A 14,674-nucleotide genomic window follows, 5' to 3' on the forward strand; every position below is an offset into this window, starting at 1 on the left:
TTAAAACAAATATAAAAATCGATGCCTCCTTCGACCAGGTATGCAAAAATCGATCTAAGAATCGAGCAGGATGGTTAAAGTTCTCACTTTCATGATGAAATAAAACATTAAAATGAGAAACTGAGCATGTGATGATGGCAACAACACTCTATAATACTACTTTTTAAATCAGCTTTCACAATTGGCGTCTAGTGTTTTCAGCATGTACTGTACAATTAACAGTGCCAATTATTCACGCAAGAAATATTAGAGCTAATTCTATTAAACATCCCATTTTGAAATGTATTCTAATAAATCCCACATGTGAATACAGCTAGAGATGAAATGTTAGTTTTAAAACCAAAATGACAATCTTTACCGGAAGATTGACTTAAAAAAAAAAAAGGTTTAGTTGAATTGACAATTTGTTATTTAGGTTTTAATTTTTAAAGCATATCAGGTGAATAGTCGAGAGTCTGAAAATACATGCTGTGGTATATGTTTTGTTTATATATATATATATATATATATATATATATATATATATATATATATATATATATATATATATATATATATATATATATATATATATATATATATATAACAAAAAGTGCCAACGAGGAGAAACGCAGATAGTTCCAAGGCTGCGCATCAAGCTTTAACGTTTGTCAGGTGGCGTTTTTTTCCAGAAACAAAAAGGGCTGCAGTGTATGCAAGAAATGCAGATTGATTTCTATTATGTAAAAGTTATTAATGGCCAAGTTTCTAAACACCAGGCTCTCATTTAAGGTTTCAACTCGTTATCGCGTGTGATTGACAGATTAGTTAGTGGCACGAGCTGCGGTTGAAAACAGTGCAAACGGGAGTGTTTCCGTTATCCAGATTGGCCGCATGTTGGCGGGGATAAAAGGGGCGACCGCTGCGATGTACAGTACGCGTGGACCGGCCGAAGGCGTCGATGCTCACTGGGCTTCCCACTCCTCATCCGAGACCTCGTCGGGGGGAACGCTGCGAGTGCTGCTGGCCCGAATGCTGCTGATGTTGGTGAAGGAGAGCAAGCTGGCGATGCCCATCAGGCTCACGCCGGTGCCGTCCAGGTTCACCTGAGCCAGGTGCATGTTTTTCAAGAACTTTAGGCCTGAGGAAAAAAATAATAATAATAAATTGTAGAGCGATGCACAGAGATTGTGTGAGAAAAGATTGGAGTCAAAGATGGGAGTCAAATGAAGAAAGGGTGATTTCAGAGTTCCACCTCACCGTGGTCGGTGATCCGTGTGCGGCTGAGATTTAGCTTCACGAGCTGATTGCAGCGGATCAGACCTCTCCTCACGACTGTGTCCCCCACCTGAGTGCTGGCTAACCCCAATACCTAAAAAAACAACACGGGAACAGAACATCATCAGCAAAATATATCATGCATATTAAAACAAGATCATTTCAGACATTTTTCAATATTCACTGAGATATTTATTGAGACCAAATACTAATTAACTTGTTTGCAGCTCTCCAAATTAGCAAATACTGGGAAGAAAAGTCAGCTTTATAAATAAAAAATACAATATATTGCATGACAAATATTGACTAAAGGTTTTTTACACAACTTTCTTCTTTTCTGAGCCCCACATTGAAGTCTGGCTTATCACAATCTTAGGCTAAGGGAACCCTAAAGGAATGAGCATTGTGTGGTCGCAGGGTTTAAATAAACATTAAACCAGTGTCAAAACGTGGCATCAGTTAATCGAAGGTCATTATCACAAGAGCTACGCTGAAGATCACCTGGAGGTGCGGCAGACAGGTGATGAGTTCGGCCACTCCTCGGCTGGTGACCGCCGTTCGGTCCAAACAGAGCTCCTGCAGCTCCTGCAGGCCGCGCAGCGAGGGCAACCCTGCGTCCGTCACCTGTGTGTTGCTGAGTGACAGCTTCTTCAACCTACACAAACGCACACGCCACACCCTCGTCAACATCCCATGTCGGCATCGCACGGAAACAGCCGACGACCAGCGTGTGAGGCGAAGTGTGGGGAATGACCTGTTCATGCTGGAGAGCTGGCTGACTCCCTGGTCCGTGACTTGCGTGTAGTCCGTCAGGTCCAGTTCTAAGAGCAGAGACAGTCTCGAGAGGTACGACAACCCGCTGTCTGTCACCAAGTGGCGTCCAGGGAGGGTCAGCTGAGTCAACTTTAAACCTGCAAAGAAAAGTACAAAGAGTCCGGTTCACCACAGACCCTCGTCCGTCTGCTCATTGTCTCATGTTTCTTGTCGTTTACGTACCTGAGATGATCTGCAGGGCATGATCGCCATCCGCTACGGGGATTCCAGCCAAACTGAGGGACGTCAGGCCCGGGTGAGTGGCCAGACGCTCCAGGGGGCCTTCGGTCACGCCTGTCCCATCCAGGTTGAGAGTCTGCAGGCTGGACAGCTCCGCCAGCGCCGACACGTCGGTGACCTGGCAGAACGAGACCCACCGAGACAAAAAGAAACGTCACGAGAAGACCGTAAAAAAAAAAAAAAAAGATAAACTGACTGTCATGACGCCGCGATTCACACGCCAAAGATGTACCTTTGTCTGCTTGATGCTGAGGAGCCTCAGTTGTGGCACACAGGTGGGCAGGACTACCAGTGTGGCTTCAGACACAGCCGTTTGGTTCAGGCTGAGCTGAGAGAGACAGGACGGAGCCGACCGGAGATATAATACCATCCCAGCGTCCGTGACTTTGGTGTGGTCCAGGGACAGGAAACACAGGCTCTTTAAACCTTGTAGACACAGAGGAAAAGGAAAGGAAAATGTGTTGATACTTGCCAATAACCATCAAAGCAAAACCCATTCGGCACAGAAAGCCTCACCTGTGATGTGCTGCAGACATGAGTCGGTCAGTTTGCTACAGGAGGCCAGATTGAGGTACTGGAGTTTGACCAGGCTGGAAACGATCGACAGCCCAGAGTCTGGACAAAACACGTTTAGGAGATTACAATTTTTTTTAAAAACAGCACACAGATAAAATGGCAAGATTGATAACTGAAAAGCTCCAAAACTCCATCCTGAAATTAAAAGTCCACACCAGTGATGAGAGGCGAGTTGACCAGACTCAGGTGCTTCAGGGCTGTGAAGGCCCGCAGCTGCCGCAGCAGCTCATTGGTGGAGTAAGGGTAGCAGTTTAGGACAAACTTCTGCAACGGGCAGCCGAAGAAGAGCTCCAGGGTGCGTGGACGCAGGAGCCTCTCCCGGGACATGTGGTTGAGCAGCAGCTCCGCGAGCTCCGGGGTGAGGCATGCCAGACTGCTGCTGTACTGCATGCTGGGAGCTGAGGGTGTAGAGACGCAGGGGCCAAGAAGGAAGACGGTGAGTAAACAAAAGCAATGAGACGCGTTTTCATGGGAGAGAAAATCTGAGCGTGAATATTCTGTCTCACCGGTCATGAGGTGGACAGTTGCGCGGGTTGCCAAGGCACATAGGGACGGCACGCTGGGGGCCCTGTAGGGTTTTTTAGGGGGTGACGGTTGTCCCTGGGAGGCACGGGGGTCTTCTTGCTGTGCAGCTCTTTGAAGACGCTCCACTGCAGCCAGACCTGCAGCCTCCCGACCTCCAGCGTCCTCCGGCTCTGCTGGGTTCTCCTGTGCAGCCTCCCTGAAAACCCACAAACACAACTGTCTTTTAAACCAATGCTGTGTTCTAATCAACATCCTCTATTCAATCTAACGTGTAGCAACGTTCAGTCTGTGCAACCACAGGAAATTTTACTTAAAAGACTGCATTTTCTTTTCTTTCTCCGTCTGACAGGCCATTGCTGTAAGAACACTTAAGCTCAGTAAATCTACCCTGTTGACAAAATAACTTATAGATTATCTAAACAAAACAGGTTACTGTTGATACTTTAACTGGGTTAGCAATACAAGTAGTGCTGCAACTAATGTTCACTTTTGAAATCACTTCATTTGCAGCTTTCTCGATCACAGTTTGATGTCACAATAGTCAACATGCAAGTATATAAGGTTGTCCAACCAACGATCAAAAAATCTAAAAGATATTCAATTTAAAACGACAGAAATTTGACAAAAGCAGAGAACCCTCATATTTGAGAAGTAATAACAAGCAAATTTTTTGCAGTTTTATTTAACAAATGACCAACAATTCATTAACTATCCAAAAAAAGTTACAGATTGATTTTCTGTCAATCAATTAATAGATTTTGGCTCCAATTAAAATACAACGGAGCCTAACAACAAACTGTAATGGAAACAGGGGCACCTTCAGAATGATTCATTCTAACCAGCTGCACAAAAATATCTATAATACAGCAGTAATACAGCAGTTTCCAGTTCTTACGTTGGCGCCGTTCCGTCTAGACACCCACCTTAGTCGATTGCCTTGCTCTGGCCAGTGGTGCCTCGGCTCAAATTCTACACGAATCCTATTGTCTGGAAAGAAAGGCAGCCGCGGCATTCCTGTGAGGAAACAAACAAACAAAAGTAATGATTGTAGTCCCTTAAGATATCCCAACGAAGAAGTCCCTAACATCCAAACCAGCTGATACATATCCAGTAAAAGGGTGTCCGCAACAACCACAGAGACAGGAAGCAGTACCGTTAAGCATGTAAGGTGGCTCTTCCTCTTCTCCTTGCTCCTCGTCCACTTCTATGCCCACAGCCTCCTCAGCATTGGCAGAAACCATCTTGTTGCCTCGGCCTGTGGAAAAGCGTCATATAATGACCCAACAGCTATTTCAAAAACAGTTTCAACACTCTGTGATCCACAGTTGAGAGCATTTTCACAGCTTGGAATGACCTGTAACAGCCTATGTACATAAAAATGTTATGGGAGAAGTTAACGCCAAACAAAAATGTGCATTAATATATAAGGAGGTTTTTTTTTTTTTACCCCAGAAGTGAGACGGCCCAGTCAGAGAAGGACCGACTCCAGGAATCCCTGCGTAATTAACAGCCTCTTCCCACAGCTGGTTGGGTAGCGGAGGCGGTAGAACCAGGTCCGGTCCTCCCGCCCTCTCGGGCACCGGCATCTGTGGCTGCGGACACACATCACAAGGAGAGGGCTCGCTGTGTTCCACCGGTGGGGGGTGGGCAGGACTCGGTGGGTCCTGAGGGGTCTCGGGAGGAGTGGTCTGAATACACAGTGCGGCGTTGGGGGTGAGGCCGAGAGAGTGCAGCGAACAAGCGAGCTCCGCCTCCCCAAAGCGCTTCCGTGGGAAACCCTGGAGGAGAGAAAAGGCGGGCAGGGAGGGGTGGCGCCCGGCGATGTGCTCCACGACGCTGCGCAGAGGAGCGTCGGCTGGGAAGCGCTCACGCATGGACTCGCCGGATGGGAGCCGAATCTGAAACACAAAAAAACAAAAGCACGAGGTTTAAACAACTGCAATTTCACTGCTTTCACATCATACGTGCATACAAATGAAAAACATATTCATAGCCTCACCATTAGGACGCAGTTGTTATCCACATTGGTCACAATCTTTCCTCCAAGCTTCTGCCCTTGACTGCTGGAAGGAGCCGTCTCTGTGGCAGCGCTGGTCTGGTTCTTCTGCTGCAAACGACTCCGATCCTCAGCGATCCGCTTCAACACAGTCTCACGCTCCTGGCAGACAGAAAGCACACACACACACACAGCAAGATGTCAGTTCTCAGATTCACAAATCGTACACTTAGAACATTTCATTAAAAGTCAAGTTGCCAGTCCGGCTGAGTCGGCACCGTTCGGCACCAGAAGTTGTTCTTTGTCGGCACTGCTGACCTGTTTCTTTTGTCTTCTCTCTGTTCTAGCCTCCTGTGCAACGCGGTGTCTCTGCTGCTCTTCAAAGTCGCTCTTGTCCTGTTTGATGCGGGACTCGACTGGTAGTGGGTCTGGGGACAGGTTGCCCGACTGTGATGGTCTCAGCATCAATGAAGGGGATGCTGTTTAAGATTTTTTTTTAATAAAAAAACAAACAGTTAATTTTGCATCCTTAACCATTCATTTCTTTTAGTCTTATTAAAATCGGCAATGACAGAATTACAGAGAAAGATATTACAATGGTTAGTTAAACTTCTTTATGACTCCGTTTCTAGAAGCAAACTGCTTGGTTCTATACCTCTGCTGTCAGAGGGTGATTTATCTGAAGTGCCTGCGGCCTCTTTGGGTAGGTTGAAAGCAGAAATCGCTGTCTCAGCCGGCTGTGATGACTGCTTGACCAACTTGTGCCGTGGATACTGACCCTGCAAGAGCCTGTCCACAAAGGAGAGAGGGATATAGAATGAACCTACTGAACAGTGTGGTATTTTAGACACTGAATGGAAATTATATGGGCATTTTAATGAATGTTAACCGTTTAAGATTTACAATGAAAACTCACCACTCGGCTGCATCCGACACAGAAAAATGTCCTGCCTGTACAGCCGCCTGGATCTGTTCCTCTGAGAAGCCCATCTCACTGAGGATGAGGAATAACTCCCCAATCGTCTGCAAAACAAGCAAATCAAAACTTATTTTTAAAAAAGCATGTCCTAAAAACAAGATTGACCTTTATTGTTGTTTGTCTTCGCTAATAAATTATGCACAACCAATGGGTACTGGGGTAAAGTTTGTCTGGCTGCTGATGTCCTTCAGAGCATTTTATTGTTGAACTCTTAACTCTTGTTTAAGATGTATAAAAAGAAAACACACACATTTTTGACTTGTTTTTACTTTGCTTATGGTCTTTATTCTGGTTCTATTATTGCATCATTTGATCACCATGTGACATTTGAGGGGATGCCAATAAATAAATCAATGAATTAACCAGTTCATTCTATTTTTTTAATATAACCAAGGACAATCCTCAACCCTACTTTCCACCATGCAACACTTTCCAGTACTTATGAATGGTGCACAGGAGCACTATAATATGACTTTACTTATGGAGTTAAAGATGATTATGGTGTCATCTGTCTATTTCAGTTCCTACTTTTATTTACTTAGGTTTTGCCTTTAGGTGCGGGATGAATGAAGGACACCATCCATCTATTTATATGCAATTTGCCAGTTGCATTTAGCTGTTATTAAAGTAATATTACAATGATTAATAGATAATACAATAACTTTACGTGGGCTTTTAATAGGTACAGGTGAGAGGGCTTCATTATTGTCTTTAACCTTCAACTCGTGTGCATTTTATCTACCAATATTGTGTTTAAACGTGGACAAACTACAACATGTTTACTTAACTATATTTGTCTTTCATTTAATCCGAGCTGCAGATTCGCCCTTAAGCTCCATTCTGAATCAACATCTGTCAGCAAAGTGTTTACTCGTTAGTTAGCCCCTGTCAGGGTCAATGCATGAATCTACAGTAAAGTCGGGGGTTTTAAACACGCCAACAGACGACCATCTCACACGCAGCTCACGTAGCAGTTTAGTTGTTTTGTCTGCGTGTCAACAAACGACGTTAGGACGGCGGCTAACAGCTAGCTAGCTAACGAAGCTAGCTATCTTGTGTGCAGCGTCACGTCAAACGCAGCTCGGTAACGTGCAGCTCACCGGAGGGGCAGCAGAACTCATCCCGTCGGTTCACCGTTTTGTGGACTGAATATCAAAGTGACGCTGGTATTAAATCGCAACTTTGTTGACTTCCTGGTTCGGGTGCGCAGCGACGCTCGCTATACTAGCAACACTGCTCACGAGCCCTTTGACGAGGAGAGTGACAGAATATCAACAAGAAAGCAGCCTATCGACGCTGCGCAGAGCCGAGGGGGACGGGGTTTCTCCCACTGATGCAGCGGTGCACAAATCAAGCCAACCACTCAGTGATTGACATACCCAACCCCCAACCGCCACCCTAACAAAAAAAAATGTTATCACCTATGACTCAACATGTCTGTGGTTTCTATGGATTTTATTTTGGCTGCAGAACAGATAGACGAGGTTGATGTTATAATAAAAGTATAATTTATGAAACGTGACTTGATTATTGCAAAAATTAAACCAAATATAAATAAATTAAGAGCAAAAGGAAGAATCTGCATTATAATTATTATATTTTGCAGGTGAAACCATACATTCAGTAGCAGCAAGCCACCAGTAGGGGTCCCTCATACTCTATTTATATTGCTGTGTGACCTTTGCACATGTTGACGCATGTATAATGTTACTATTTCGGAGTGGTTCCTTAAATGGGGTACTGAAGGCACCCCATGGGGTACGTGAGAGATTAAAATATATGTTAAAGCGACATCCAATGTGTATTTCAGCTTTTTTTTTTCAACTAATAATGCTTTGTGCTGGTTAGGCACAGGTAAACTTTACAAGGGGTACATCACTGAAAAAAGGTTGAGAACAACTGATATAGAGCAACGTAATGCTTAGGTTTTCTGACGCCACACAGTGGATACAGGAATAGGTGGACTGTTTGCAAATCATATTCATTCATCCTGGAGCATTCATATTTCTGCCAAAAGAAATATATATATATATATATATATATATATATATATATATATATATATATATATATATATATATATATATATATATATATATATATATGTATATATATATATATATATATATATATATATATATATATATATATATATATATATATATATATATATATATATATATATATATATATAAATGTATGTTGTTTGCATGCTGCACCAGTCACTTCTGCTGAATTTTGATATATTTGGGGGATTTTTTTTTTATGTAATTGATTTGGAGGATGAATTAGTTAAGGAGAGAAAAATAAAATGTTATTATGTTTAGGTTTGATGTGTCTTGATACATTTACGGACTCAGCAGGAGAGCTGACCTCTCACCTTAATTATTGTTCACACCTCTCTCGGTCTTCAGACCTTTATTACATAACCAGCTCCTGCCTAAAAATGTGACATGTGACTTAATGTGTGAATCACTAAATGACTTGTGTTCAAACAAACACAAGTTGCATATGAATACATTATAATGATCTTCCCATACATATATTGTATTAAATGTATTTCTTTTTGTGATGTCATGCTCATTAATAACATTTGAATCACCGCATTGGATATGAGATGTGGCTTAAACATCTCCAACAATATGTTTGTGAATGTGTGACGAATCTGGTGACCGAGACAGACAACTGCTGCAGCTGTTAAGTGAACACAGCGCACGCACGCGTCGGGAAAGCAGTCGGTTTGAACACCAGTTGGGGTGTAACACCGGCATCTCGCCAGTAGCACCGACGTGCACAAAGGTGAAAGCTGCTTCGGTGCTTGCAGCTTTAATTCATATGTCATATGTTCCTGTTAATGTTGGACGTACTGGGCATCATAACGGTAAACGACGCCCTCCCCCAGGCGTTCATCAGAATGAAGCATGATTCACGCAGGCGCAACAACTTCTTCGGAGAAAACGGCGACAAAATGCCCAAAATTACAAAAGTACAACCGGAATTGGATTAGCGGAGCCTTCAAAATAAAAGCGTGAAATTGCGTTTTAAAATAAACAAATAACTGTATTATGCTGTAATGTAATATTGCCTAAAGACGACCATTATTATAAGCTATTTATCGAATATATTATGTTTTTGTCGTTATAATTGTACGCCTTCGCGAACGCTCATTGTCGTCAGGGTTTAATCTGAAATATCTACCGGAAGTGAAAGCGTTCATATTCTTTCACGACTTGATGCCGGTTGAGCAAGTCACTCAGAGAGAGTTTGAGGTGAGTAAATATGCCAGAATGTGTGCGTGTCTGTAAGCCTCCAGAAGGATTTGTAGAAAAAAAAACTTAAAAAACGCGTGCTTTCCTTTGAGCTATTTTTTGAAGGCTTTGATGAACTGGCTTCAACTGTTGACTTGTCTTCCTGTGAAGAGAGGCGGCATTGACAGCCACCAACTGCCAAACACACACGAAAGTGTTCGCTGCTTCTGCTGCTGGATGACTTCGCTTTGTTCTTCGGGTTGTTAATCGGATATCAAAAGGGAGAAAGTCCTACAAGTGTTCCGGAAGTCAACTTTGTCGTGGTGTACGCTTCCTCACAGACCGCTGGATACTAAACGATAACGTCCACGGTCACGTTGGAGGCGTCTCGCATCCTAGCGAGCTAACGGTCTCTCCTCCTGTAGCTACGGTGTAGAAATGTGATGGGTCACGTGGACGAGTCCACTCGTCTATACCTTTTATGTTTGTGTCCTTTAAATAACTAAAGACTGACAGCGGGAAGCAGGAACGGCAATTATCACATTTGTAAGTTGTTTCAGCACGAGATGAAATCAACGTGGATTCTCTGTTTCATCCCATTGACCTTCATTTCATAGGTTTAGGATGAAAGTGGAGCACACTAATCATAAATGAGCATTATGCATCAAATGTCCACTTACTAATGACTAAAACAATTAACAGAGGCCCAAATAAGTTTTCATTAAAGCGCTTAGTTTAGAAGTGCTACATTTTAAAACTATATAAAACAGGCGACTCATCTAATTTGTGAAACTGTAACCAGCAAATATTCAGTATTTTGTGACAGCAGACATTTTGACTTGTCAATCACAAGGGAAACTAATATCATTCATTTCCTGTATTAAAATGATGACTGGAACTGTGCTTTTCCTGTTGTGACAAGTTAAAAACGATTGAGTTTGCTCTAGATTCAGGTGAGCAGGATTATTGAAGCAGCTGTATGACCATAATGTACGGGATGGACAGGAACACAAACGACTGTTGTTCAAATACAACATATAGAGAAGTGTATCTGAGGTCAATGTCGACATTGTGATATGTATTTAGGGTGCGTAAAGCAGTTTGGGAAGTTTGATTTGTACTACAGAAACAGAGAAAATTCAATGTGGTTCCTTTTTATTACGATAATGAAGATGTGTGAGTCATGGACCCATTTGAAACCCTCTTCAGGGTCCCTGCACCTTAGTTTGGGAACCACGGTCCCTGAATTGTTTCTGTCACTTGGCTATTGGATCTCAGGACATGCCCTCTGGCAGCATGGAGGAAGGATGTGTCTCTTCTGCTGACTCACCAATATCATCACCATGTGCACTGCAGGTTATTTGAGGCTATATTCCATTTTGATGTAGTCGAGACAGGCAGGATAAAAGTATTGTCTTTCTCCAGAGATTATTAAACCGAGGTAAATCAAAGCACTACAATGTTTTTGTCTTCCAAAAGTTTAACTCTTCAAGGACCCATACGGTCTAAAATGTTTGTCTGAGTAAATCTGACCTTGTTCGATTCACACTCAAATTCCAGAGTGGTTCGGCTCCTTTTTAGTCGCGTAATTCTGCGCTTTAAAATGTCAGACAGATCCGTCTTATCTGCACGATCACAGTTTCGGGTCTTATTTGTTGTCCTTCGCCTCAGCGCAATGTGTCAAACAGACGTATTGTGAACTGATTCGTGACAACAATGGTTTGTTTGCCGGGAGAAAAACACAAAGTCAAGGCACAAACAGTTGAGCAGAGTGTCTCTGCATTCTTGTTGGGAATTGCTTGGTCATGCAGAAGACTAGAAAGGAAAAGAGGCTGATGATAAGCTTCTTTTTTTCCCCCTTTTTTTGTCATGGCCATTTGGGTTGTCATGTTTATTTTACCTTCCCGTCTGCAGATAAACAGACCCAGAGTTCTGTTAAACACACCCGGCCTTTAAAATCAGTCTCAACCTAACCTAAACACTGTTGTTTTAGGTCTGTTTACTATTAGAAATCATATTTAATTCAGTTTGCTTGCTTGGCTGATGCTCGGCTGGAGCCCACTAAGTTGCATTTGATTACTATTCAGCGCTTTGGCAGTACACCTCGGGGCGTGCATCGTGTGGCCCACCGTCCTCCCACTTTAAACTCCAGTAAGCTGCCTGGAGTTTGTGGTGTCTTTGGCGCATCTAATTATGCTCTCAACTGCATAAGACATAGTCAGGCCACCTCGCTGTTGTCATGCTTTCCCATGTATGTGTGACTTTGAGTTCTCGTGCCTTTTCTCAGTCCGAGTTTTTATGGTCATGTTGTTTGTGACACAAACATAATCACATTGCGTTGTTTGCCAGAAAAGGATAATTGCTGATTTTGTATTTGACCTTTTGTATGATGTTTTGAGTCTGGGAGCACGGGAGATATTTTGTTCCCGGAGTAGCCCAAGTCTCATGAGAGTAAATGCACTTATTACAAGTGCACCGGGTCAAAGCTCCACAATTACCGTGTTTCTGTGAGAATGTGGTTTTTATCTTTTGTGCAACCTGCGCAGCCCCCGTCTGAGGTCATGACAAGAACCAACCACACCCTAACACTTCTGGATGTCTCTACGTTTACACTGAACTCGAAAGCAAAAAAAAGCATATTCCTAGTTTGGTCTTGACTGACCTGTCCATCGTGAGCATCTCCCAGTTTTCCTTTTCTTCCACAAACAATTACCTGACTCGGCAGTTCTCTACAGAGCCTTTTTAGCATCATTCAGCTCATTGCTTTGGTTTTATGTCCTACAGCTGTATGGTTTTGGTTTAGCCCACAACTTTCATCAGTTTCAGCCACAGCAGGCAGCTGTTTTCAGAAAAAAAGCTTTCATAACCACACCGTACTTTACCAGCGGATCTACCTACTACTTATATTTGTTGTCAACAAACACTTATTGTAAGTAAATACCCATACGGGTGTCAAAAATATACGTAATCTACTTTTGTATCTCAAGAATATACTGAAATCCATATATCTTTAAGTCTGGTGATGAGTCTGGATTTATTAAAACAATAGAAAGAAAAAAGAAAAGAAAAAAAAAAATATATATATATATATATTTTTTTTTTTTCTTTTCTTTTCATTAGTCTTTTGCAGACATAAAACTTGGGATTTAACGTCTGACACTTAAGTAGAAAATAATCTTTAACATCCAAGCCTCAAACAAAATAGGAATTATGAATAATCCAACGTGACTCTTAACTCATTACGCGTGATATTACATAAGCTCTTTGTTGACTTGGTTGTTTAGCTCTTCTAACTATTCTGTCTTGGGACTTTGTGGCCTTTTTTTATATTCCAACTCTCCAATATAGCCCGTTAAGCTTAAGGACATTTCGAGGCTGCAGGCAGAAGCAATGTTTCCACATGACATTTGTTTCCATTTCAGAGTGTGTATGGTTGGCCTCCTCCACTCTTAACCCTTCTTAAGGTATAAAAATACCTGAGTGGTGATGGCTTTCGAGTAGAGGACAATGGACCAGCATTATGTAAGCTGCCAGAATTCAGTAGCCTCTTCAATCCCTCTTCGCCCTGAAGACAGGTGCTGTCTTAGCTGTGAGCACAGCCGCTGCTGACGGGACAAAGAGCGAGATGCAGATGGGCCTCCGTGGACTTGAATGCAGCTGTTGGCTCGGCCCGCGACACCGTCCGTGTTCCAGTGACTGTGCGCACATAACTTAGCACAGTCGTGCTAAAGTGCTGGACGCTGCCAAACCCCAGAGTGAAGTCTGTGCGGCCGCTCAAACTGTGTCGAACAGAGCGGGGAGGTAGACAACGTCCCGCATGCCGAAAGAGGAGGTGGATGGGTGACTTCTTAACCCGCGAGCTATTTCAGGCTGTAACACTGAGAGGCAACAGAGGCCCAGACATCAACCTACACCGCCGCCAAATCCCCATAGAGATCCACAAACAGAGCAGCTATCGGTGGTACACAGCTTCATCGAGGTCAGTCTCTGCATTGCCGAGCTGCGTGGGAGCACTGAGCGGTGTTCTGGTGAGTTTTCTCTCGGATCAAGTTTTAGAAGTTTGAATTCAGGCTGCACATGTTTTTGGGTGTAGTGGTCACCTGTTGACACGATACCCTGCTGGCTTTAAAGTACACAGTTTGTCCTGGGTTGACCACTCGAGTGTGTTTCCTTAACGTCTAGGACTAAAAACCTTGCAGACGTGTTTCAGACTTGAAGGGAGAGAATAATAACAGGAAGTGGGAGGGAGTATTTCCGAGTGGCGGTAACACTTCATAAAAGCAATCTATTGTGTAAAATAACTCGTTAATGTTTTTTTTTTTTATTTCTTTCAGCAGAGAAAATATGTTGTGAGATGTGCAGGACATTTCTTGGATGTGGCACAGATTCATTTTATTTCACCACATTTGGCCCCCAAAAAATGTTGGAAGACAATAAATGAACCTGGAATTATTTCAAAATACGCTCAATTACTTTTTTTTTAAACGTCACAGCATAGTGAGGACAATATTTCTATTCTGCGGGAGTGTTGCGTAATTGGCATGTTGTCACGGTTAAGAAAAAGTTGTCAATCAACGTCGCACGCATGAAGTCACAGCTCTCAATATGGTGGACCACAGTGGATAATGCGGCTATTATTAGCGCACTGTGCGGGTCGAGGAAATCCCCAGACTTTGAATTGGACTTCAATTTTAGCTGCTTGTGGCTTCGACTGTTCTTTTCCACGCAAGATATGCATGTGACTCCACAGTGATCCCTCATCCATGGGGACAAACAATTATATTTGTCACACTCACTCACACACTCCAGCCCCTCCTGAAGTTGGGTATTTCTTTAGCCCCAAGGCTCGTATAAGCTGATGTGGAATGCAGCGCTCGATTATTTGGCGATCGTGGAAAGCAACTTGTTTAGATCACAGGACTGTTCTTTGTTCCCTGCAAAAACACAATTAATCTGGCGGCTTTTATGACTTTAGGTGGGATTAATTGTGTAATGGTGTTGATTCCTCCATGACACGACAAGTTTTTTTTCTTCTTTTTT

The 14,674-nt window shown here is 43.0% G+C and overlaps 2 protein-coding genes across 2 annotated transcripts in view; one reads left to right on the plus strand and one right to left on the minus strand.

The window, feature by feature from the left end:
- Nucleotides 1-598: 598 nt before the first annotated feature.
- si:ch73-173p19.1 (uncharacterized) lies at nucleotides 599-7,682 on the minus strand. The gene is made up of 17 exons (XM_068581895.1): nucleotides 7,487-7,682; nucleotides 6,324-6,430; nucleotides 6,063-6,196; nucleotides 5,726-5,886; nucleotides 5,411-5,569; nucleotides 4,859-5,309; nucleotides 4,565-4,666; nucleotides 4,335-4,425; nucleotides 3,393-3,607; nucleotides 3,042-3,284; nucleotides 2,827-2,925; nucleotides 2,543-2,736; nucleotides 2,254-2,428; nucleotides 2,012-2,168; nucleotides 1,759-1,912; nucleotides 1,240-1,351; nucleotides 599-1,120 (listed from the first exon to the last, which is right to left on the minus strand). The coding sequence occupies exons 1-17, from the start codon at nucleotides 7,505-7,507 to the stop codon at nucleotides 945-947; spliced, it is 2,751 nt and encodes a 916-aa protein (XP_068437996.1). The 5' UTR covers nucleotides 7,508-7,682; the 3' UTR covers nucleotides 599-944.
- A 1,908-nt stretch (nucleotides 7,683-9,590) lies between these two features.
- Nucleotides 9,591-14,674, plus strand: part of slc4a2b (solute carrier family 4 member 2b) — a 35,043-nt gene continuing 29,959 nt past the window's right edge. Inside the window, exon 1 of the mRNA XM_068582242.1 lies at nucleotides 9,591-9,655. The gene's annotated coding sequence lies outside the window, so the exon portion shown is untranslated. The remainder of the gene's footprint in view (nucleotides 9,656-14,674) is intronic.

This window comes from Clinocottus analis, unplaced genomic scaffold (genome assembly GCF_023055335.1).
Source record: "Clinocottus analis isolate CAN_PGR_092001 unplaced genomic scaffold, fCliAna1.0.p SCAF_18, whole genome shotgun sequence".
Classification (NCBI taxonomy): domain Eukaryota; kingdom Metazoa; phylum Chordata; class Actinopteri; order Perciformes; family Cottidae; genus Clinocottus; species Clinocottus analis.

Coding starts and splice junctions, on each gene's coding strand:
- si:ch73-173p19.1 (XM_068581895.1), bottom strand. CDS start 7,507: ATGAGTTCTGCTGCCCCTCCG. Junction 6,197..6,323: donor GTGTCGGATGCAGCCGAGTG/GTGAGTTTTCAT, acceptor CTTTGTGGACAG/GCTCTTGCAGGGTCAGTATC. Junction 2,169..2,253: donor TGCCCTGCAGATCATCTCAG/GTACGTAAACGA, acceptor TTTTCTTTGCAG/GTTTAAAGTTGACTCAGCTG.